Here is a 21,865-nt window from a genome sequence, read left to right on the forward strand (position 1 = left end):
GCTTGTCCTTACCACCCTTCTTAAACAGTGGCAGCACTTTTCCTTATTTCTCTTTTCCTGTTTTTTTCTCTTTCTACTTACTTCCCATTCACGGTCTCAGTGGCAGTGAGTTGAGCCAGCACTGATTCGAGAAGAAGCACATTGCAGACTTGAGGACTCCCTACGTCGGGGTGAAACCCAGCTCAGACTTGAGAACTCCCTGCCTCAAGATGAAACCGAGCACAGACATGAGGACTCCCTGCCTCGAGGTGAAAGCCAGCTCAGACTCGAGGACTCCCTACCTTGAGGTAAAGGCCAGCTCAGACTCGAGGACTCCCTGCCTCAAGGTGAAACCCAGCACAGACTTGAGGACTCCCTGCCTCGAGGTGAAACCCAGCACAGACTTGAGGACTCCCTCCCTTGAGGTAAAGCCCAACTTAGACTCGAGGACTCCTTGCCTCGAGGTGAAACCCAGCACAGACTTGAGGACTCATGGGCGGCACGGTGGCACAGTGGTTAGCACTGCTGCCTCACAGCGCCTGAGACCCGGGTTCAATTCCCGCCTCAGGCGACTGACTGTGTGGAGTTTGCACGTTCTCCCCGTGTCTGCGTGGGTTTCCTCCAGGTGCTCCGGTTTCCTCCCACAGTCCAAAAGATGTGCAGGGTCAGGTGAATTGGCCATGCTAAATTGCCCGTAGTGTTAGGTAAGTGGTAAATGTAGGGGTATGGGTGGGCTTCGCTTCGGCGGGTCGGTGTGGACTTGTTGGGCCGAAGGGCCTGTTTCCACACTGTAATGTAATGTAATCTAATCTAATCTAATCTAAACCAGGAGCTAAGGACTCCCTGCCTCGAGGTGAAACCCAGCTCAGACTTGAGGACTCCCTGCCTCGAGGTGAAACCCAGCTCAGACTTGTGGACTCCCTACCTTGAGGTAAAGCCCAGCTCAGACTCGAGAACTCCTTGCCTCGAGGTGAAACCCAGCACAGACTTGAGGACTACCTGCCTCAAGGTGCAGCCCAGCTCAGACTCGAGGACTCCCTGCTTCGAGGTGAAACCCAGCTCAGACTCGAGGACTCCCTACCTTGAGGTGAAGCCCAGCTCAGACTCGAGGGCTCTCCACCTCGAGGTAAAGCTCTGCATAGACTCGTCTGTTCCATCTGCTTTTATTTTGTTTTCACTCTTTCTCTGCTTTAGAACTACTGTTATGCTGAATTTTGAACTTCATTTCTTTATTTTTTCCAATTTATACCTAAGCTTTTGTACCTAGGCACCTTTGTACCTAAGGTGGTGCTGGAAATGGTGATGTTGTACACTTTTCACTGTACTCATGTATCAATGGAATTGAATACATGTGACAATAAAACCTAATTCTAATCCTGAGTATTGGATTAAAAGATTTCTTACTGCAATTATATCGTTAGAGCTTACTTGGATTATTGTATGCAGTTTTGGTCTCCTTACCGAAAGAAAGATATATTTTGGGGAGTTCCCCAAAATAACTCCTGGGATAGTGAGATCATTCTATAAGGAGAAATCACATAGATTTGGTGTTTATTATCTGGAGTTTAGAAGAATTAAAGGTTATCTCATTTAAAACTCAAAATTCATGCAGGGCTTGACAAGATAGATAATGGAAGGCTGGTTCCCCTGGTTGAGAAATCTAGAACTGGGGTACAGTCTTGGAATATGGAGGCAGGTTATTTAGCATATAGAAACACAGAAAGTAGGAACAGAAGTAGCCCTTTCAGCCTGCTCTACTATTCAATATGATCATTAAATGAACATAGGAAGTATAGTTGGTAGGTTTGCAGCTGACACCAAAATTGGAGGTGTTGTGGACACCAAGTATGGTGACGAAACGTCTGAAAATGAACCTTCCAGCTCAGCAAGCAAACCTACATCCAGAACATCCCTTTTCATTGATGGTATGGGACACTCCCAGATAACCTTTGTTTTCACATCCTGTGGGGCTTTCTGTCCCTGTGTAATAACATGACCCAGGAACATGACTCACTCTTAACCAGATTTATCACAAGTCAACATTCTGAAATCAATCAAATAATTCTGCTGAATGCACCAAATATTCCTTTCAGGTGTGACTAAAAATCACCAAATTGTCCATGTACATCACACAATTGGTAATCCTGAAATTACTTTATTGATTAATCTTTGAAATGTGGCTGGTGCATTTTTCATCCCAAATGGCATAACTTTAAACTGGTAAAGTCCATTCGGTGTCATGCAAACCAAAATTTCCTTTGCTCTATTGGATAAACGTATTTGCCAGAATCCTTTCAATCAGTCCAACTTAGAAATATAAACTGCTTGTCCCACTTTCTCAATACAGTTTTCTGAATGTGAAAGAAGATACTAATCAAGTTTTGTAACTGCATTGACATTGCAATGGTTCACATATAATCATTGGATACCATTTGGTTTTGGCATCATTACTATGGGTGAGCTCCATTCACTGCAACGTACTTTTATTATGTCATATCTGAGCACGCATTCAATCTCCTTTTGAACCTGTGCCAATTTTAGAGGGTTAAGTCTATAATAATGTTGCTTAATTGGAACAGGATTTCTTATGTCTATATCATGCATAATCAAATTAGTACTTCCCAGCTTATTCCCACATATCTTTCCATATGATTGTAATAACTCTTTCAGGTCATTTCAATTTTCCTCTGGAATGTAACTCAATAATTTATCCCTATTTTTGAGAACTTCCTCATTGTCTGATTTCATTTCAGGAATGTCCAATTCAGAATCCTCTGAACTTGTTTTTTCACTCTGTATTGTAACCAATAACACATTCTCCTTTTGCTTTTCTTCCATAACAAAATACCTTTGAGGACTCACATGTGACACACTGAGATTTCCTTCTATCTGGCTTTCTTATCAAATAATTCACCCCACTTAATTTCCTTTTGATTTGATAAAGTCCACTAAACCTTGCCTTTAATGGTTTGTCTATCAATGGGAGTAACACTAACACTTTAACTCCACTAGCAAAATTACAAATTTTTGATCTTGTTTGCTTTCTGTTTCATCGCATGCTGTGCTTTGTGTAAATGCTATCTAGCCAACTCACCGACTTAGTTTAATCTCTCCCTAAAATTTGACATCGTCCAAATGTGTAGACTTTGAACTCTGATTCACTAATTTCTCCTTAACTAATGAATGATCCTCTCATCTCATGCCCAAAAACTAATTAAAATCGACAGAATTTCATTGATTCATTCGGTGCATCCCTAATTGCAAATAGTAAAAAAGGTATTCCTTTATCCCAATCCTCTGGATAGTCTTCACTATAAGCCCTCAACATGATCTTTGGATGCCATCATTCTAATGCTCCGTGAGATTTGGGATATTATGCAGTGGATTTGAATTGTTTTGTTCCTAAACTATCTATAACTTCCCTGAATAACTTTGATGTAAAGTTTGATCCTTAATCCGATTGTAGTTCTGTGGGTAGGCCTTATCTAGTAAACAAATTGTGTAACTTTTCTCCAATCTTTTTAACTGTGACACTGCATAATGGAATGGCTTCTGGCAATCCAATAGAGACATCAATTATGGTCAAGAAATACAAATTCCCACTTTTTGTTTCTGGCTGAGGTCCTACACAATCGATTAAGTCTCTTGTAAAAATTTCCTCTGATGTGGGAATGGGCATTAAGGGTGCTTGGTTTATCACTGCCTGAGGTTTTTTGTGATCTGAGACGCCCAGCAAAATTCAACCACATCTCGATGCAGTCCAGGCCAATAAAAATGTTTTTGTATTTTGGCTTGAGTTTGCCTTACTCCCAAATGACCTCCTACTGGCATCTTGTGTTATCCGCAACACCTCCTTTCTATAACCCACCAGTAATTAAAATTTATGAACTTCTGTCCAGTTTTCATCTGCCTGAATATGTAATTATCACACAACAGCAGGTTATAGTCCAACAGGTTTGTTTGGAAGCACTAGCTTTCAGAGCACTGCTCCTTCATCAGGTGGTTGTGTTAAAGGAGCAGTGCTTATGCCTCCAAATAAACCTGTTGGACTATAACCTGTTTTTGTGATTTTTAACTTTGTCCACCATAGTCCACCACCAGCTCCTCCAAGTCACGAGTTTTAACTCGCAAATGAGACCTCTGCAAATATGCACCAATAACTCCAGAGATTGTTGTTGCATCACCAATTCACCCTTTATTTACACATGGAAAGAATTGAACACTGGTCCACCTCCCCGAGAGGTAGTTTTGTGAGTGGTGTGTCTGACACTCCTGTTTTTAATTTCTTTTGGAGAGTCCTTAACACTGATCCAGCTCCCTCAGCCGGCTCTCAGAGTGAACAGGATGTCTAACACTCCTGTTTATTTTTATTTTCTTTACGTTCTCCCCACACTACTGCCTAACAGCGGTAGTGCCTACTTTCCCCCCACATCCATATCATGTGTGTGCAGATGTCAGACACAGTGAAGAACAAGTATGTAAATCTTTATTTATATTCCACCACCAGGAAGAACAGAAACACCCAAGTGGCTAGTGACAAAAAGTGCCATTCTTGACAAACGGCAATGCTAGTCCTGTTTTTTTCCCCCTTTTTATAAGCAGAAAGAAAACCCAGAAAACAATCACAATAAACAAAGAAAACCAAACATTCAAAATAAACTCCTCCGCAGTAGGAAGACACCAACAGCAGTAAATATGATATACTGACCGTGTGGTTCCAGGCTGTTCAGAAGTCAGTCTCCTTTCCTCTTTAACACAGAAAAGTGAAGAGTCCTTCACTCACTGATCCAGCTCCCTCAGAGGCAGTCGTCAGTGAACAGGATGTCTGAGCCTCGTTTTTTTTTTCCCCCTCACACGCATGTTGTGTGTGCGTGCACGTGCAAGTGTTGGGACACAGTAAAAAAAACAAGCATATAAATCTTTATTTATGTTCCATCACCAGGATGGAAGGAAACACCAGAGTGGCCAGTGATAAGCCGTGCCCTTCTCGACAAATGGCAATACCACTCCTGTTTTTATTTTTTCTTCTTTAAATGGGATCGAGTGAAGTGGCAGGGAAACTGAGATACCAGTGTATTAGTTCAGCTGTTTGAAATAACTCCATGTGTAAACAAAGGGTGATTGGTGATGTGATACCTGCCTACATGGAGTGTCCTTGATACTGATCCAGCTCCCTCAGAGCCAGCTCTGTGTGAACAGAAACTCCTGTTGATTTTTTTTTTTAAACAAAACAGAACCCCTGACACTTATTTTTAAAGTTAGGATTTTTTCCCCAGCACCCATATTGTGTGCACACAGGTGAGACACAGTGAAAGACACAAGGTGCACAAATCTTTATTCAAATTTCCACCTCCCAGAAGAAAGGAAACACCTAAGTGGCCTGTGACAAGCAGTGCTCTTCACGAAGGGCAATACTACCCCTGTTTTTAATCAGTCAGCCCCAAATCAGGGAACTCATAATAGGAGGTCCACCTGACTGACCTCATTATAAATCAAACACAGACCACATATTCTGTCTCCAATACCAATTAAGTTAAATTAGGACCTGGCAAGTGGCAAATATCCCATCACAATCCTGCCTTTCAGGTCAGAGGAAAGCTTTTAGGATTCAGTATTTCAGCCACTCATTGCAAAATGCCTTACCTTGGGCTTATGGCAAGCCCAGAATCTTTTTAGATGGCAAGTCTGTCACCTGAGGGAAGAGAATTGTGCCATTGAACCATCTTGAAGATGTTCAAACAATTAAAATGCAAACTAGTTTCAGTAAAAGGCTGGCATGATCCATGTTTCAATAGAGATGATTTAGATTTCTTAGAGTGTGAAAACCGGCCCTTCAGCCCAACAAGTCCACTCTGACCCTCCGAAGAGCAACCCCTACCCATTCCCCCATATTTACCCCTTCATTTAGCATGGCCAATTCATCTAACCTGCACATTTTTGGACTGTAGGAGGAAACCTGAGCACCCAGATGAAACCCACGCAGACATGGGGGAGAATGTGCAAACTCCACACAGACATTTGCCAGGTTTTTGGTGCTGAGGCAGTAGTGCTAACCACTGTGCTGCCCAGATGAACCAATCATTGTAGATTAATGCACTCTCCAGTGGCTCAACATTGACAGCCATATATCTGCCTGGGCAAGGGGACAGGGGAAAATAAAAGGTGATCTACACAGATGCTTCCTTAAGTATCATTAATCCCTAATGTCTAGAAAGCAAAGATCCTACACACTATTCCATTGTTCCTTAGTCTTTGCTCAATATCTGTTTGTGCTTTGATTTCCATTAACATTGTAGGTCACATGATTACTGAATGAACTACTTAAAGCATGCAAGCATTTAAAGTAGTTAATACCTTTTAAAGAACCCAATCACCAAGTTCTTAAGTTCTAACTTCCAGGCATGCTGGTTTTAAGGTATACACAAATATTTAGCCCAGATAAATGAAATGAATGCTGTCATTTAAACTAAACTATCAAGAAATGAAGTTCAAGACGGGTGTTAGTGAAGTATTTGATAGCCAGATACAGTTCATTTTTAAAGGCTCATTACCATGCAGCGAGAGTGAAACACAGAAATCAGATTTCCCCAAAGGCACTACATGGTGTTTTACACCAGTACTACTACAATAGCATATCCATTGTTCAAAGACTTTGCTCAGTTGTAGTAGAGTTCAACACAATTTAAGAGCTTGAGTGGCCAACTCAAATTTGCAAATTACAATTCAATGTTTTAGAGATAATTAATGTTCAAGTTCCAGTAGCATTTAAGATTATAAAAAAAAAAAACTTTAGAACTATACTTAAATCAGTTTAATAGTCAGGTTGTAAGTTTGCTTGCTGAGCTGGTAAATTTGTTCTTAGACACATTGTTATGTAGCATGGTGACAGTGAGTCTCCAATAAAGTGCTGGTGATTATCCTGCTTGCATCTAGGTCTGTTTTGGTGGGTTCCTGTACCAACAACCAGCAGAATGAAAATATACAAGATACCCTGTAAGGACTGCAACAAATATTACATTGGATTGATGAGCAGGAAACCACCACCACCACCACCACCACCCCACATGAACACCAACTAGCCACCAAAAGACATGGTGAGCCATCACTAGTATCCATACACAGACTAAGAGGGACACCAGTTTAACTGGGACAATACATCCATCCTGGGACAAACTAAACAAGGACATGCATGGAAATTCCTACAGGCCTGGCATTCAAACTAGAACTTCATTAAACAAAAAAATTGATTTGGACCCATTTACAAACCTCAAACCGGAAGTGATATCATCCATCACAACAGACCAAGACGATAGCAAGTGGGACAGAATACCAGCACTTCAGAGGCTCACTGATGTTACCTACCAGTGATGAAGTGTCTGAGAGGAAAAAAACCTACCAGCTCAGTGATTAAACTTACAACCTGAGCCACAAATCTAAAATTTTAGTTCAATGGTGCTTAGTATAGTTCAGAATAGCAATTTAAGGATTCATGGCAAAGCTGTATTGTGGAAGGTTATAAAATACAAGATGAAGCAGCTCAATTCAGGGACTTGGCAATGCCAAAGCAACAAGAGGAAAAAATAAAATGGACTGCAATCAAAACTCAAGGCATCATTACAATTATTAAATGAACCCACTTCAGAAAACTGAAACAGTCTTTATTAAAAATTAAATTTTTACAAAGCCATTTAAACATTATACTTCAATAACAGTACTGAAGTATAAAAGCAGTGACCTAAAACAATGACAGTCCAAGAAATTACAATTCCAGACTGAGGAAGTACAAAAATCATTAAAACCCAATAAAAAATGGCTGACTCCAATATTGTCTCCGTCTCCCTTTGTGGGAAGAAAATGTCCAGTAACAGTACCAGCTAAAAAGAGTTCTTTCCAAATGCATGACAAGGATGGATTGCAGTTAAATTAAGTTCAAAATGAACAGAAATTAAAGATCTGCACGACAACCTTGTAGAGAATCCCAAACCAGGAGACTGTTCACTTGCATTGTCTCATTTTATAATCTCCCAAATTCAGAGCAAGAGAGACTGCAACTAACATCTTTGCGAGGAAGATTAGGTAGTCAGCTGCTGCTTCTGAATTTCATCCAATTCTCTTCCCTGTAAGGAAAGAAATGCAAACATTGAAACAGAAGTATTTTTACAAGCTACACAAAAAACTTCAACTCAAGGTGGTAGAGAACAAAAACATACCTCAGCCTTTTGATATATGTGGGCCTTGGCAGCCTTCCTTCTGGTAAAGAACTGGAAGAAAAATAAGCCAATATTGAATTTTAGAAGTTGAAACTTATACTTTGCCAAGTACTGTTTTGGAAACTTATTAACATACAAGTTTGGAATAAGTATCATCCAGCATCTTAGAGTGCTAAATCATTGCAGATCAGATGCGTAGCTTTATTTTCCACCCACCCCATAAACTAATCAAGAATTTGCTACCTCTGTCTTAAAAATACTGACTAACAGTTGTTTAAGACCCAACCCCAATTTCTCATGTCCATCTGAAAATGGACAGCTATTAGTCATTAAATGGTGTCCCTTCAGTTCTAGTCTCTCCAACAGGGGAAAACCTTTCAACATCCACTTTGTCAAATCCTCATAGGATTTTGTTTTAATAAGAACATTCTAACTCCAACATATACACACACCCAACTTTTCCTCAGATTCCCAGAACTGGTGGAGGATGCATTAGTCGAGTGCAATGAGCACCTTAAAAACACATGTATATCCTAAAGAAAAAAAACAAATGAAAAAAGTCTTAGGAACAGGATCAAGTCTTCCATTCATTAAGCTTGGTTGATGTATTTCAGCCCCATGTGCACTTGCTACATGTCAATCTCAAAAATGAGCTAGCATCTAATAGGAACCTAGTCGCTTGTGGGGGGGGGGGGGGTGGATGCTGGTATTGTCTTTGCCTCTGGACCAACAGGGTCAGTTAATCCCACCTGCTCTATAGGTGTGTAACATCTCTGAACAAGTAGGTTCAGAAAATAAAGATGTTCCTCAAATTCATTGTGGACCCAACTGTAAAATAGCTTTGGCATTTCCTCTTATGCTGATTTCTGTTGGTTACACATATCTAAACATCCTGTAATCTATAACTCAATTTCAATTTAATTACTAAAGATCACCAATTTGGCAGAGTGGTGAAGTCAAAAATTCTCAATCCAGCACTTCATTTGATGAACATTACACCAAATAAATTTAAGTTCTGTTTATACTTACAAGCACAACAAGTCCAGCAACAATAGCAAGACAGATCACCACAATGACAGCAATAATGCCAGGGGTCATTCGCTTCATGGAGAACTCTGGATTCTTTGAATCAACATAATACACATAGGCTTCTTCAAAACTAAGCTTTTCTCCATCAAATGGGACCCCGTCATCCTGAATTGATCGATTATATTGATCAGAGAACAAGGTGTTACTCTTGACCTGGTATGGAAGGAAAAAAAAGGGTTACACAGGTAAGTGTTGCATTGCAGCCAATCAAAACCCACCATCATGAGTTACATCCAGCAATTAAATACAGTTTAGGAAGTGTAGGCTCACTAGCCTAAATAACGAATTAGGTTTAAATCCTCATTTATTGTAATCATCCTGAAACCAAGCTATTCTACATTAAAGGAATGAATAGAATTATCTTTCTTCATGGAGAGAAGAATTTGAGCAAGGGACTAGATTTGGTCATTCATCCTTGTTTACCCTTGAAATTGGTCCTCTTGGGCCACTGCAGAGGGTAAAGATTCTACCACATTCTGTGGATCTAGCCTCAAGATTCTTCCCTGGGGAGGGGGAAGAGCACAAGTATTCCAGATTTATTAACTGAATTTAAGTTCCACCAGATCCTGCAGAGGAATTTGAACTCCTTTCCCTAGAAAGGGCTTGAGCCTATGGATTCCTGGGCCAGTACTCCCATCTCCCTGTATTTTGACTATTAAATGAAAATTTTTATTCCAAACTAGATAGGAAGAGTGAGCTATAATTAGCACCTACTTTGGCAAGAATGTTCAATGCAACTTACATCCTTCTCTAGGTAATAGGCTGCAGTAGCAAGATCAGACGGTGACTGCACGGTCACATTTTGTTTCAAGTCCACAGTTATATAACGGTCTTCTGCATGATACTATAATACAAAGTTGGTTTTAAAGTCAAGAATAATGCAACTGAGAAAAATCTTGGTGAAAATTACAAAAAAACTTGGAGTAGAAGGACAGTTTAGAGAATTTTTATATTTCTGTCAGCTAGCCAAAAGATCAAAAATAGTGGATGACATTGTTAATACCTTTTACATTGATATCACCTCATCCCTGAACTTGTGGATTGCCATGGAAGCCAGAACAAGAGCTCTTCAGTAAAATATACTGATTTTTATGAACTCTATCAAAACTAACTGTAGAGTTTTCCCCACTATTACAAATCAATTTAAAAAAAACTTTATCCCCTGCATTGTGTTCATGGCAGTATTCTATGAAAAGAGGTTTCATTATAAATCAGCAGTAAAAGCTATTTATGCAAAATAGCCTTTAAGCAATAATTGCAGATATTGCCATTCAGTAACAGATTAAACTGGATTCAAGTCTGCATTTTACTGTTCTTTGATCTATACAAATCAGCATTTGGTGACAGGATTAAATATTTGCAAATTGTTGTTAATCACAATAAGTGAAGACAAAAAAAAAACTACATTTGTTGATTACCTCAATCTTCTCAATGTAATTTGGGTCCACCTGGTAAGCAGCAAAGACATCTTGGATAGCCCTGTTGAAAGTAGTTAGGAATGATAAGCAGAATGTAAATACATTAGCCAAAAACATACCAATACAATACATAGAAGATAGAGTCCCATATTAAAGACCATGTTCTAACAGTTTTATTGTGTTCAGATCACTAGGATAAAATGGCAAGTTCACTGACAAATTTAGAGTCTCAATCCAGTTTCATATGTGACCTACAGAGTAATCTTTGCATCAACATTAGCCTCACTCCAAGGTCTTGGACACTGGTGCAACAAGTTTGCTCAAGGTAGAAATGTATGCAATCTCTGGTTAGTGGCGATTCAAATATTTAATGTCTAAGAACAAACTTGTTCTAAAACAAACAAAAGTTAGACTTCATGCCCAATTACTTTGGGAAATATAATAATGCAAGGAAAAAAGCAGTTAAGTTTCATACAGGAAATATATGTTCTCTTGAACAGTGGACTCAAACTCCAGCAACTCATTTGCAATGCGGAGGGGAATAAAAGTGGAATACCACAAATGCTGTTTCAAACAGATGGCGTTGCACTATGCAAAAAACCACCAATCTAAAAAAGGAGATCTTCTTCCTATGCACCATTCCTTCAGTACAATATTAACAGGTCAGCTGACATTAGTGGATTTGAAGCCTATAACTTTTGACTTCGTACCAAGTACACACCTGACATCACATAGTACCCGATAATATATTAAAGTTGTAATGCTTACTTTTTCAGTTTCATTTCGTCCACTTCTTTATTTAAGGGTTTGTGCCTTAGCTGAATCTGAAACCAACTGCAATGAAAAAGGAAGAGTTAGTAAGCAAGGTTTAGTTAGATAGTTGAATCAGCTAAATAAAAATGTTGGAACACATTTGGGGAATTCACTAAATGTAAAAAGCTGCTTATTTTAAAATGGCAAACCACTAATTTTGTGTTCCTATTTCTTGCTGAAAAGTTCCACCCTTGAGCCTGCTCCACCATTCAATAGGATCATTCACATTCCTGCCCTAAACCCTCTTTCAGCCTTACATATGCAGGGTCTCTGCTCCCATTGCTGTATGGCAGAAGTTCCAAAGAGTCAGCCCTCAAGAAATTCTCACCTCAGTGATAATTGATATCCCTCAAGTCAGATGGATTCTAGACTCTCCATGAAAGAGTCAGCATTTACCAGACAAGCTCCTTGAAACATACAAGAGTCTCAATCAGATCACCTCATTCTCTATACTCCAGTGAACAGAGTCCCAACTGGTTTAATCTTGTCTTATAAACCAATCCCTCCACATCAGGGATCATTCCAATGAACTGTCTGAACTACCTCCAATAAAATACATTTCCTTAAAATACGAAAGGAAAATCTGTTCAGTACTCCAGGTATGATCTAACCAGTACCTTGTACAGCAGCAGCAAGACTTCCTTATGCTTATAATCCAGCCACATTTAAATAATGACCAATTTTCCATTAGCCTTCCTGATTATCTGCTGCCTGTGCGCTAACTTTCTGTTTTGTGCTCAAATACACCCAAGTTCCCTGTGTTGTGGCTTTTCTCCATTTAAAGTGTTTTTTTTGTTCTAACTTGAGGGCGGCACGGTGGCCCAGTGGTTAGCACTGCTGCCTCACAGCGCCTGTAGACCCGGGTTCAATTCCCGACTCAGGCGACTGACTGTGTGGAGTTTGCACATTCTCCTCGTGTCTGCGTGGGTTTCCTCCGGGTGCTCCGGTTTCCTCCCACAGTCCAAAGATGTGCAGGGTCAGGTGAATTGGCCATGCTAAATTGCCCGTAGTGTTAGGTAAGGGGTAAATGTATGGGTATGGGTGGGTTGCGCCTCGGCAGGTCGGTGTGGACTTGTTGGGCCGAAGGGCCTGTTTCCACACTGTAATGTAATCTAATCTTTCAGAGTGAGAAAGTTCACATTATACTCCACTTGCCAGCTATTGCCAACCTTACTGAATAGGTGTCAGCTGGATGCATCACCATATGCCTATTAATAAAACCTGGAATGTTTTCATTTAGCTGACAGAATGAACACAAGGATTCAAGCTCCTCACCAGCTCAAGTAATTGCAGGACAATTATACTATTATTACACAACATATGGATGATATTGCACACACCTAGGAGCAGCTGAAGGGCTACATTTGGCATTTCAGAGCCACTGACTACAGATATACTCTTTACTACCCCCACTCCCCAGCAAAATACTTACAAAGTTGAAACTGGTTGTTCAGGGCACTCTATATCCTCATCTGCCTTGTCAGTCCTTCGAACACCTGCAGTGTTTACACACCAGCAGGTGCTAGTCCCATTACACTGCTTGGAACGGAATGTGCCGTCACTCTTGCAATCAGGATCATAGATACCGTCATTATCCAACATGGCATGCTCAGTGGGCTTTCTGCGAGCTCCAATGCCACTTCTCAATCGGTACATTTCATTCTTCATCATCCAGCACTTACTGGTCACTAAAGGGATTTAAAAATGAAATTCACACATTAATAGCTCAATTTGAGTTTCTTACACAAGATATCTAGGCCACAGATTGTATTATAGGAATATTTCCAGGATTATTCAAGTTATTCAAAATTTAAGGAAATAGTGATTCTCTATTTTACGATCAGCTTCCTCAACCTGTGAAGTATTAATAATAACTGTAGTGTTTGATTGGCTGACAATGTACTCAAGGACTCACTTGCCTCAAGTTTTAAAAAAGACCCTAATTCGTGGGATGTGGGTGTCATTGGCTTTGCTCACAGAACAGTAAGCACATTGTTCCAGACACATAACAACAATACATAAACTACACCAGGCAAGTACTCCTTTCCTGGAAGAACATCAGTAAACTGGTTTTTTGGTACGGTGGGGTGGGAGTGGAAACAAACAGCAGTCACCATTAGGCTAGCTTTTAATTCCAAAATATCTGTCACAGTGGGATTGAAATGAGTGTTCCCAGAACTTTAGGATGGTGTTCTGGATTACTAGCCTGGTGACATCACAACTACACTACCTTCACTCAGAAGGGTAGAGAATACTGGCATCTATTACCCAAGCTTTTTATCTTGATCACTACAAATGAGACTTAGAAAAATGAAACTTCAATCCTCTACTGCTGTTGAATTGAAAGAGGCAACACTAGCTGATTTATATTAGTTCCAAACTAGATCAGACATGGTATAATGTATAACTTGGAGTTACTCGGAACTGTTTTCAATTGACATTATACAGCCACTTTCAGTAGGAATTCCTCAAACTTAACTCTTGTTTATTACATTCTCTAGCCACAAGTGCCAGTTAAATTCATTTTGGATTCCATCTGTCCCAGTATACTAAAAGCCAGAGGGAAGGATTGCTTTGCCAATAAAGCTCTACACCAAGTAAGTGAGCAACTCAACTTCTAATGACACATGAGTCACAACAGGGGTTTCAAGTTCTGCGATGTGGAGTGCATAAGCAAATCTCACTGAGAAGTGGTCTTCATGATTCCTTTTTTGGTCACTGGTCATTGTGATCTCCACTCCATAAGTTCTACCTACAAAGGACTGTAGTAGTTCAAGGCAGTAGTTCATCTCCACTTCCAAGGAGAACTAGCATTGGGTAATGGATGCCGACTAGCTAGTGATGCCCACAAGCATACAAAATAAAAAGCAACACTAAAGACTCCACTAAATGGAGTCACATGTAAACACAACAAAATGGACAATTAGGACTCTCCTAAATGCAAAGTGGCAAACAAACTCTGGAAAAAAGCAACACTGAAATTGTTTAAAAGTTAAGAGCATTCTCTGGAAAAGACTAGCCCTAGGTCTCAGGTAAACTTAAGACAAAGTTGGATGATAATTCTAAACCCACCTAAAAACTTTGTGCTCAAATAAAAATTTATTCCTGAGATCCAACACCCACTGCACAAATGCAAAAGAAAAAATGTGGATGTACTGGTGACCAAATATTGCCACGAGGTGATTTAGACTAGAAGTGCATTTTACTGCAGTGCTCCTGATTCAGTATTTTTTGATTTGAATTTATATGAATGCACAAATTCTAAAGAAGCAAAAGAATCAGTTGTGAGGAATATTTGAGAAAGTAACTGAGTGGGACACAATAGTCCAGAAATATAAAGGTAGAGAGGGGAAAAAAAAAAAATCACTGCTAGCAATTTGTTAACAGAAAATGGAGATACATTTATAATGGTCAGGATCTTTATCTGCAGCTTAAAACACTAAAGGTGTCCTTAAAGAAAATACCTACATGTACTGCAGTTGACTGGTTGATTAAGTTTTTCAGATAGTTGCAACGTACAGGTACAACCATCTCCATTTGGTAGACATTTGGTATATCGGTTGGTCATACACACTGGACAGTCTGAAAAACAAAATAGTGTTAGCTCAGGCTCATTGAATTCAGTTATGCAACAAAGGCCAATTGCTACCTTCTTCAGAAAGATTAATTCTATAGAGATTTTCAAACACTAACCCTTTCAAAATTCTCACCATATTGCAATATATGATGGATGCTGGAAATTAGAAGCTAACAATGCTAGAGAAACTCAGCAGGTCTGGCAGCATCTGCCAAAAGAACAAATTTTGCCTTGTCTCAGTCCTAAATAGTTTACTCTTACTCAAGGCAAGGAGGTTACCTAACAAATTATCCTATAAAGTTTAGGAAGTCACAGACTCTTGTTCCCAAAGTTCAACGCAACACATAGAAGAGGGGCAATCATACAGTGAGAAAAAAAATTATAGGTACTGAAGATCTAAAAAAAACTGAAGTTGCTGGAGAAACTCAATAGGTTTGGCACCATTCATGAGAGAAAGCGGATTCCAGTGACCCTTCTTTAAAAGGGGTGGTAGCTGAGAAAAAAAAAAGGTGGTTTACATGACAACAGGGGAGGGAAGGAAGCAAAAATAGTGAGACCAGTGAGCAAAAAGGTTAGGCAGAGATCATAACCTCCTCCACCACCACTCCCTCACCAACCGACACCTGGAGGAAGAACACATCTTCTGCCTCAGAAGACTTCAACCCCAGGGCATTAATGTGGTCTTCACCAGTTTCCTCATTTCCCCTTGCTCCTACTTGTACTTGTGTTTGTGCCTCTCTGTCTCTGTCTCTCTCTCTCTCTCTCTCTCCACCCTGGAGGCCTCCTGCCTCTATTCCTGATGAAGAGCTTTTGCTCAAAACATCGATGTTCCTGCTCCTGGGATACTGCCTGACCTGCTGTGCTTTTCCAGCATCACTGATCTAAAAAGATTATTGAGCTGTGGATTCCCCGAGCGACTTAAAGAGTCAGATAAAATCTCACTTGGCTGAACCATAACTCACTAAGGGGCGATTGGAAGCGACCTTTAACGGAAGATAGAGGAATTACGCGTCACCCCTGGCGCGACCTAGCGGCCAGCGCTGGAACTGTCGTCTGCCCCACCTCGCCATTCCAAACATGGAGAGGCAAGAGGTGAAACCCTCAAACCCAGAACAATTGGGAAAGCAAGGGTTCGAAACCCATTAACTCTATCGAGTCAAACTAAACATCTCTATTTTTTGAAAGTTGAGAAATGAATTATACATAACGATAAAGCATTTTTTTTTAAAAAAAAGATCATGTTAAGCTTGTTTTAGCGTCCAGGTTGGCTGGGCCTGAGTGGAACCCACACCTGGAGAACAAAGCGCCAGCTTTACTCAAACACTTACCTTCATCCTGCCCTTGAGCTAGGGCGCCAAACACAGCCAGAAGCAGCCAGCCGAGGGCACGCATCTTCCCCGGTTGCAACCACAACAGAACAAAACCTCGGACAGAATCTCTTCACAACGCCCAGTCCCCGCTCTCCTGCTTCTAACAGGCGACAAAAGTTTTAGGCACAAGTTCCAACTTTCCCAATAAACGGAGTCTTCACTTTTAAAATAAAGAAAATTCTTCAACTGCTGTCTTAACACCAACTAGAACAATCCCAAATATGACGAAGGCAAAGTAGACCTTTTCAGAACAGTCTCAAACCGCTGCTACAATCTCAATACCAGTTTCTGTCGAGAGACAGGTATTTATACCATCTGCAACTGACGTCAACTCATTACCTGCTGAAACTGGAGTCAGCCTTTCTCCTGTTGGGTAACATCAGCGTTTCGGTTCACTCACTACCCCCTGCAATACCTTATTTGTCTCTTCCTCCAAACGAGAAGGGCGTGATCACATCTTTCTCTTTGAGATTTTGGAACAAAATATATAGACTTTTTTTTAAAAAAGTCTGCAATTCTTCACCCCACCCACAACATGGAGAAACTGACAAGGACGTGACACTGAATCATTGCATACTCTGAGACTCTGAGACAAAGATTATGTTAAATTATGATGTGGATCCAAACAATGGTTTTGTTTACGTTCGTTTTGATCTTCAGTCACCCAGGGGCCTAGACAAAATCATTTTAATCAAATCATCCATGTTTTCAAAAAGCATTATCCGGAACCAATTCGTTCTGTGTGTCAACTTTAAGGAAGGAAAGTGTAGTTTAATGGATAAATTTATATCACAAATCGAAGCAGTATTTAGGTGACCTCATGGTGGAAGAACAGAGTTGTTGTAATCCAGGTCAACGACCTTCGGTCAGAAATATACGAATTTAGAGTGTAACGATTTTAAATACAAAGAACGAAAGGGGAGGGGGGGGGGGGGTTGTCAGTAGTAGCAGTCAGAATTCACTAACAAAAGGGAGACTGTGCATATTATGGGATTAAACGGAAGATGGGTGTAGAGGAGGTTTAAGGCGCGACCAAGACAGTAGCTACTGTCTGGAAAAGAAAACTGGAGCAAAGGTTAATTGAAGTTATTGAGATCAATAGTGAATCTGGAAGGTTGTGAAGTCTCTAATGGAGATATGAAGTGCTACGATTAAGGAGGCAATTTAGGAGGCAGAGAGCTCAGAATCAAAGTGGGGCAGGGTATTAAAATGAAAAGCAATCGGTAGCTCAGGGTCATAGGCTGATCTGGATGGCGGGGATATAGCAAAGTGATCTATCTGTATTTGATCTCATCCCAATGTAGTGGAGTCTCATGACAATGTAGTATCATGAACAATAGATACACTATTGATTCAAATGCAGTTTTCATACAATGACTATTTCCACTTTTATAACACACCGTTGCCTCAACCTATCTGCTGCTGAAACCCTGATATTTGCCTTTGTTCCATCTAGATTTGCCTATGATAACACATTCTCGGTTCCCCTCCCAATTGCTGCCCTTCATAAAGTAAACCACACGCCTTTTGGACCACCTTATCAATTGGATTTTCAGATTTCAGTATATTATTTAATTTGATTATTGTCCCTTGTTACAAAATGCAGTGAAAAGTGTTGTATAGCGTCACCACTCTGCAGTGCCACCTTAAAACACAGAAAAAAAGTACATATGGATGATGTGATCTCTAATTTTGTCTACACTTTTAACATATATGTATGTTTTCTAGTATACTGTCTTTCCATATTAGTTCTTGTAATGTGTGTACTTCCCCACAGTGAAGTTCATTGGGAATTACCATTTCCACCATCATGTCTATACCAGCCCTTAACCTCATGATCTCATCGACTCTTATAAACCTTCTGCTAAGTGCCTTCAGCAATTTCAGTTCATTAAAGACTTCATATGTACACAGGTTGTTCCTGTTGATGATGACATCCATTAGTTGTAGAGACTGGTTGGATAGAAGGTAAAGAAAAGTTGACCAATTCCAAGTGTTTAAGGTTATATCTGGTTTGTTTTAATTGGAGATCCATTTTAAAACACTGTATTAAAAGGAATGCTTTTGGATTTCATTTCAATAATTCAGTTTTTTTTGGTAAATATTTACTATAATATGTTGTTCTTATAATACAACATCCTTTACATAATCTGGTAATTTATCCTGTTATACAAAACAAACAAAAAATTATAAATATGTAAGGGTGCCATAGTTGCATGATGAATATAAAAAAGATTAAAAGAAAGATACATACATGAATAATATATTGATTAGATTAGATTACTTACAGTGTGGAAACAGGCCCTTCGGCCCAACAAGTCCACACCGACCCTCCGAACAGCAACCCACCCAGACCCATTCTCCTACATTTATCCCTTCACCTAACACTACGTGCAATTTAGCATGGCCAATTCACCTGACCTGCACATCTTTGGAATGTGGGAGGGAACCGGAGCACCCGGAGGAAACCCACACAGACACGGGGAGAAAGTGCAAACTCCACAAAGACAGTTGCCCAAGGTGGGAATTGAACCCAGGTCTCTGGCGCTGTGAGGTAATAGTGCTAACCACTGTGCCACTGTGCCGCCCACATCAATATTTTACAACCCACTTCTAAATGAAATACTGTATTTAAAACTGTTTCTATGCATTTATTGGATGGTCGACAGAGAAAATAGCACATTTTGTTGACGTGGTGAATTTTAGAAGTTTGCTGCACATATTTTCATTTGGTCAATTGTTTCTTTCAATTGCAGCTGTTTAAGTACCAATTTGTAGGGAAAATGTTTGTGTGTGTGCAAAATATCAAGTTTATTGGAGTCTTCAGAACAGATCATTTGCAGTGCTACAAAACTGAACTTAATTGAATGAAAATGCTTTTACAGAGGCATTGAATTCTTCACTAAATGCCTCACTCAATGAAAATCCCAGGTAGGATGAATCTTTGTCATCATGATATCCAATTTATTTATTAAGAAGTTAAATGTTGAAAAAGAATTTCAGATACTTTCTGCTGCTAACAGGCAATTTCTCAGATGTCATGCGTGCACAGCTTGCTGCGATTGACTGGATAGTTTCTATGGAGAGCCAACATGGAGGTGATGGGCTGAATAATGTTCTTCTGGACTGTAAAATCTCTATGACTTAATATAACCAAAATATTGATTTGACATTCAAATGCTGTGACATGAATATCAACTTGATAAGATATTCCTTGCACTGAATGTATCATTTGTATTTGAACTAGAGTTTTCTCTGACTATCCTAGTGATCTCGTCCCACTCTACACCTTTTGTAAACTTGTTTTTATTCACATGTGGGATGTGGGCATTGCTGGCTGGCCAGCATCGATTGCCTGTCTCTACTGCTTTTGAGAAGGTGTGGTGAGCTGCCTTCTTGATTCATTGCACTTTACATGCTGTAGGCAACCCAGAATGCCATTAGGGAGGGAATTCCAGGATTTTGATCCAATGACAATTATTATTTGTTCACAGGATGTGGGCATCACTGGTTAGGCAGCATTTATTGTTCATCCCTAATTGCCCAGAGGGCAGTTAAGTGTCAACCGCATTGCTGTGGGTCTGGAGTCCCATGTAGGCCAGACCTAGGTAAGGATAAGTGAAGGAACGACATTGTACTTCCATGTCAGGTTGGTGAGTGGCTTGGAAGAGAACTTGCAGGTGGTGATGTTGACCTAAAATCCTGCTGCCTGCATCCTATAACTCACACCAATTTCTGTCACCATGTGTTCACAGACCAACATTGAGATGTAGCTAAGCAAAACATTGATCTTAAAATCCTCATCTTTGTGTTCAGACTGCCACAAGGCTATGATCCTCCAGGATCACTGCACTCCTCTAATGCTGCCTGACTCTAAATTAGCTTCAGATCCTGCATGTAGCAATGTGGATCATCTACTATTTCTGCTAAGTATACATAAGACCAGATCCTGTCATTTCAAAAGCATGATTTCTACTCTTAATGTGTTTTTTTTGTTCACCCACATCCCACTTGTCCGGCTCGCTTACACTCTTGATTCATTTGGTGCTTCTCTTCCACCTCAATAGCAGCTAATATCTGAGGTTCCCCTGTGAAATATTCCTACAGAAATAATATGCTAATTAATTGCCAAAGGAAATGCAAATAAATTCACTCCAAAATTTAGAAGTTTTCGAATGTGAGTCTTTTTTTCCAAAAAGTATGTTTTATAAAAAAAAATTGTAAAATTACATTCCATAATATTTCAAGTTTGACATCTCCAGAAGCGTAAAATTGCTCGAATTCTTTCCATACAGTATGTGACACTCTGGCATGCCTCAGTACAAATGCATTTATACTTCAAATTTATAACATACATCCATTTCATAACAACGATAATGCCTGAGAGGTTCTACACAGTTTCCACTTCCTGTGTTCACTATGGCAGGTAGGTCTTACACTGTGTCCTTTTCACATTGAGTCCTTGTGTTAATCAACCCAAGCTTCATTGCATCCCTTGGTGCACAGTCCAATGTACCAATCTGCAAAACCCACTCATCCACAACTCATTACACTAAAAGACCAACAGGTTTTGAGCAGAATAAAGTGCACTTTTCACCAAGGTGGTGGCCCTATAGAAGTACTAATGGTTGTATCAGTACGTATACCTGGGAATAACCTGTGAAACACACACCTCACAGAGCTATAAGAGATTAACTTTGAGAAAAACCACTGCAGTTCTTTTTGGATATTTGTTGCAAAGGCACATTCCAGGAAGACATGGGTGATAGTCCCTCCTACATGCAATGTTGGCAAGGCCACAGTTATTGTAGTGATGGTGGTGGGCCTTCTTATTAACTGCTACATTCCTTCTGATGTGTGTAGATCCAGCGAAGGATCCAGCGTGGTTTACCAGGCAATACTCCCTATTTTGGAGACTTAGTCTACCCAATGTAGATACCTAAAGTACTGGTAAAAGACCAAGCAGTGGTGTCTTTGCAAGATCTTCCAAATCTACTGGCAAGAAAGAAAGTCCAATAGTGTTCTTTCCCAAGTCAACATGTGCAGAGGCCAGGCATTCATCACTGAAAACCAGCTCTGCTGGACAGGACATGTACTTCATATGTTTGACATCAAATGTTAAAAAAAACGGCTCTTGTCGGAATTCGGTTGTTGTAGAAGGCTCCCACGAAAATAGTGGAAAAACTTGGAGTGTCCTTAGAGTATCCCTGAAAAGGTCAAACACCCCCTCTCATTCGTGGAATTCACTGGCTTGTGACCAACATAAGGTTTGATCCAGTGACATTGAAGGAACAGCAATATATTTCTAAGAAAGCATTGTGAGTGGCTTGGAGGACATTTTGTTGGTGGTGTTCCCATGTACTGTATCTGCTGTCCTTGTCCATCTGGATGGTAGTGGTCATGAGTTTG

The 21,865-nt window shown here is 40.1% G+C and overlaps 2 protein-coding genes across 3 annotated transcripts; one reads left to right on the forward strand and one right to left on the reverse strand.

The window, feature by feature from the left end:
• Positions 1-65: 65 nt before the first annotated feature.
• LOC122553215 lies at positions 66-1,308 on the forward strand. 2 transcript variants are annotated; one of them, XM_043696808.1, is made up of 2 exons: positions 66-404; positions 809-1,308. In XM_043696808.1, the coding sequence occupies exons 1-2, from the start codon at positions 210-212 to the stop codon at positions 1,244-1,246; spliced, it is 633 nt and encodes a 210-aa protein (XP_043552743.1). In that variant the 5' UTR covers positions 66-209; the 3' UTR covers positions 1,247-1,308. The 2 variants fall into 2 exon arrangements, with proteins under 2 accessions (XP_043552743.1, XP_043552745.1); XM_043696810.1 differs by having other exon boundaries at positions 66-287.
• Positions 1,309-7,593: 6,285 nt separating this feature from the next.
• LOC122552722 (epithelial cell adhesion molecule-like) lies at positions 7,594-16,748 on the reverse strand. The gene is made up of 9 exons (XM_043695622.1): positions 16,415-16,748; positions 14,978-15,091; positions 12,942-13,197; positions 11,465-11,530; positions 10,697-10,757; positions 10,021-10,122; positions 9,219-9,431; positions 8,190-8,240; positions 7,594-8,096 (listed from the first exon to the last, which is right to left on the reverse strand). The coding sequence occupies exons 1-9, from the start codon at positions 16,476-16,478 to the stop codon at positions 8,052-8,054; spliced, it is 972 nt and encodes a 323-aa protein (XP_043551557.1). The 5' UTR covers positions 16,479-16,748; the 3' UTR covers positions 7,594-8,051.
• Positions 16,749-21,865: the final 5,117 nt, after the last annotated feature.

This window comes from Chiloscyllium plagiosum, chromosome 9 (assembly GCF_004010195.1).
Source record: "Chiloscyllium plagiosum isolate BGI_BamShark_2017 chromosome 9, ASM401019v2, whole genome shotgun sequence".
NCBI lineage: Eukaryota > Metazoa > Chordata > Chondrichthyes > Orectolobiformes > Hemiscylliidae > Chiloscyllium > Chiloscyllium plagiosum.

Bases quoted from the DNA above. Each gene is read 5' to 3' on its own strand.
- LOC122553215 (XM_043696808.1), top strand. From the start codon at position 210: ATGAAACCGAGCACAGACATGAGGACTCCCTGCCTCGAGGTGAAAGCC. The intron at 405-808 runs GTAAAGCCCAAC...AATCTAAACCAG, and splicing joins TGAGGACTCCCTCCCTTGAG to GAGCTAAGGACTCCCTGCCT.
- LOC122552722 (XM_043695622.1), bottom strand. From the start codon at position 16,478: ATGCGTGCCCTCGGCTGGCTGCTTCTGGCTGTGTTTGGCGCCCTAGCT. The intron at 10,123-10,696 runs GTAATCAACAAA...TTTGTATTATAG, and splicing joins ATTACATTGAGAAGATTGAG to TATCATGCAGAAGACCGTTA. The intron at 8,097-8,189 runs GTATGTTTTTGT...CTTTCCTTACAG, and splicing joins ACATATATCAAAAGGCTGAG to GGAAGAGAATTGGATGAAAT.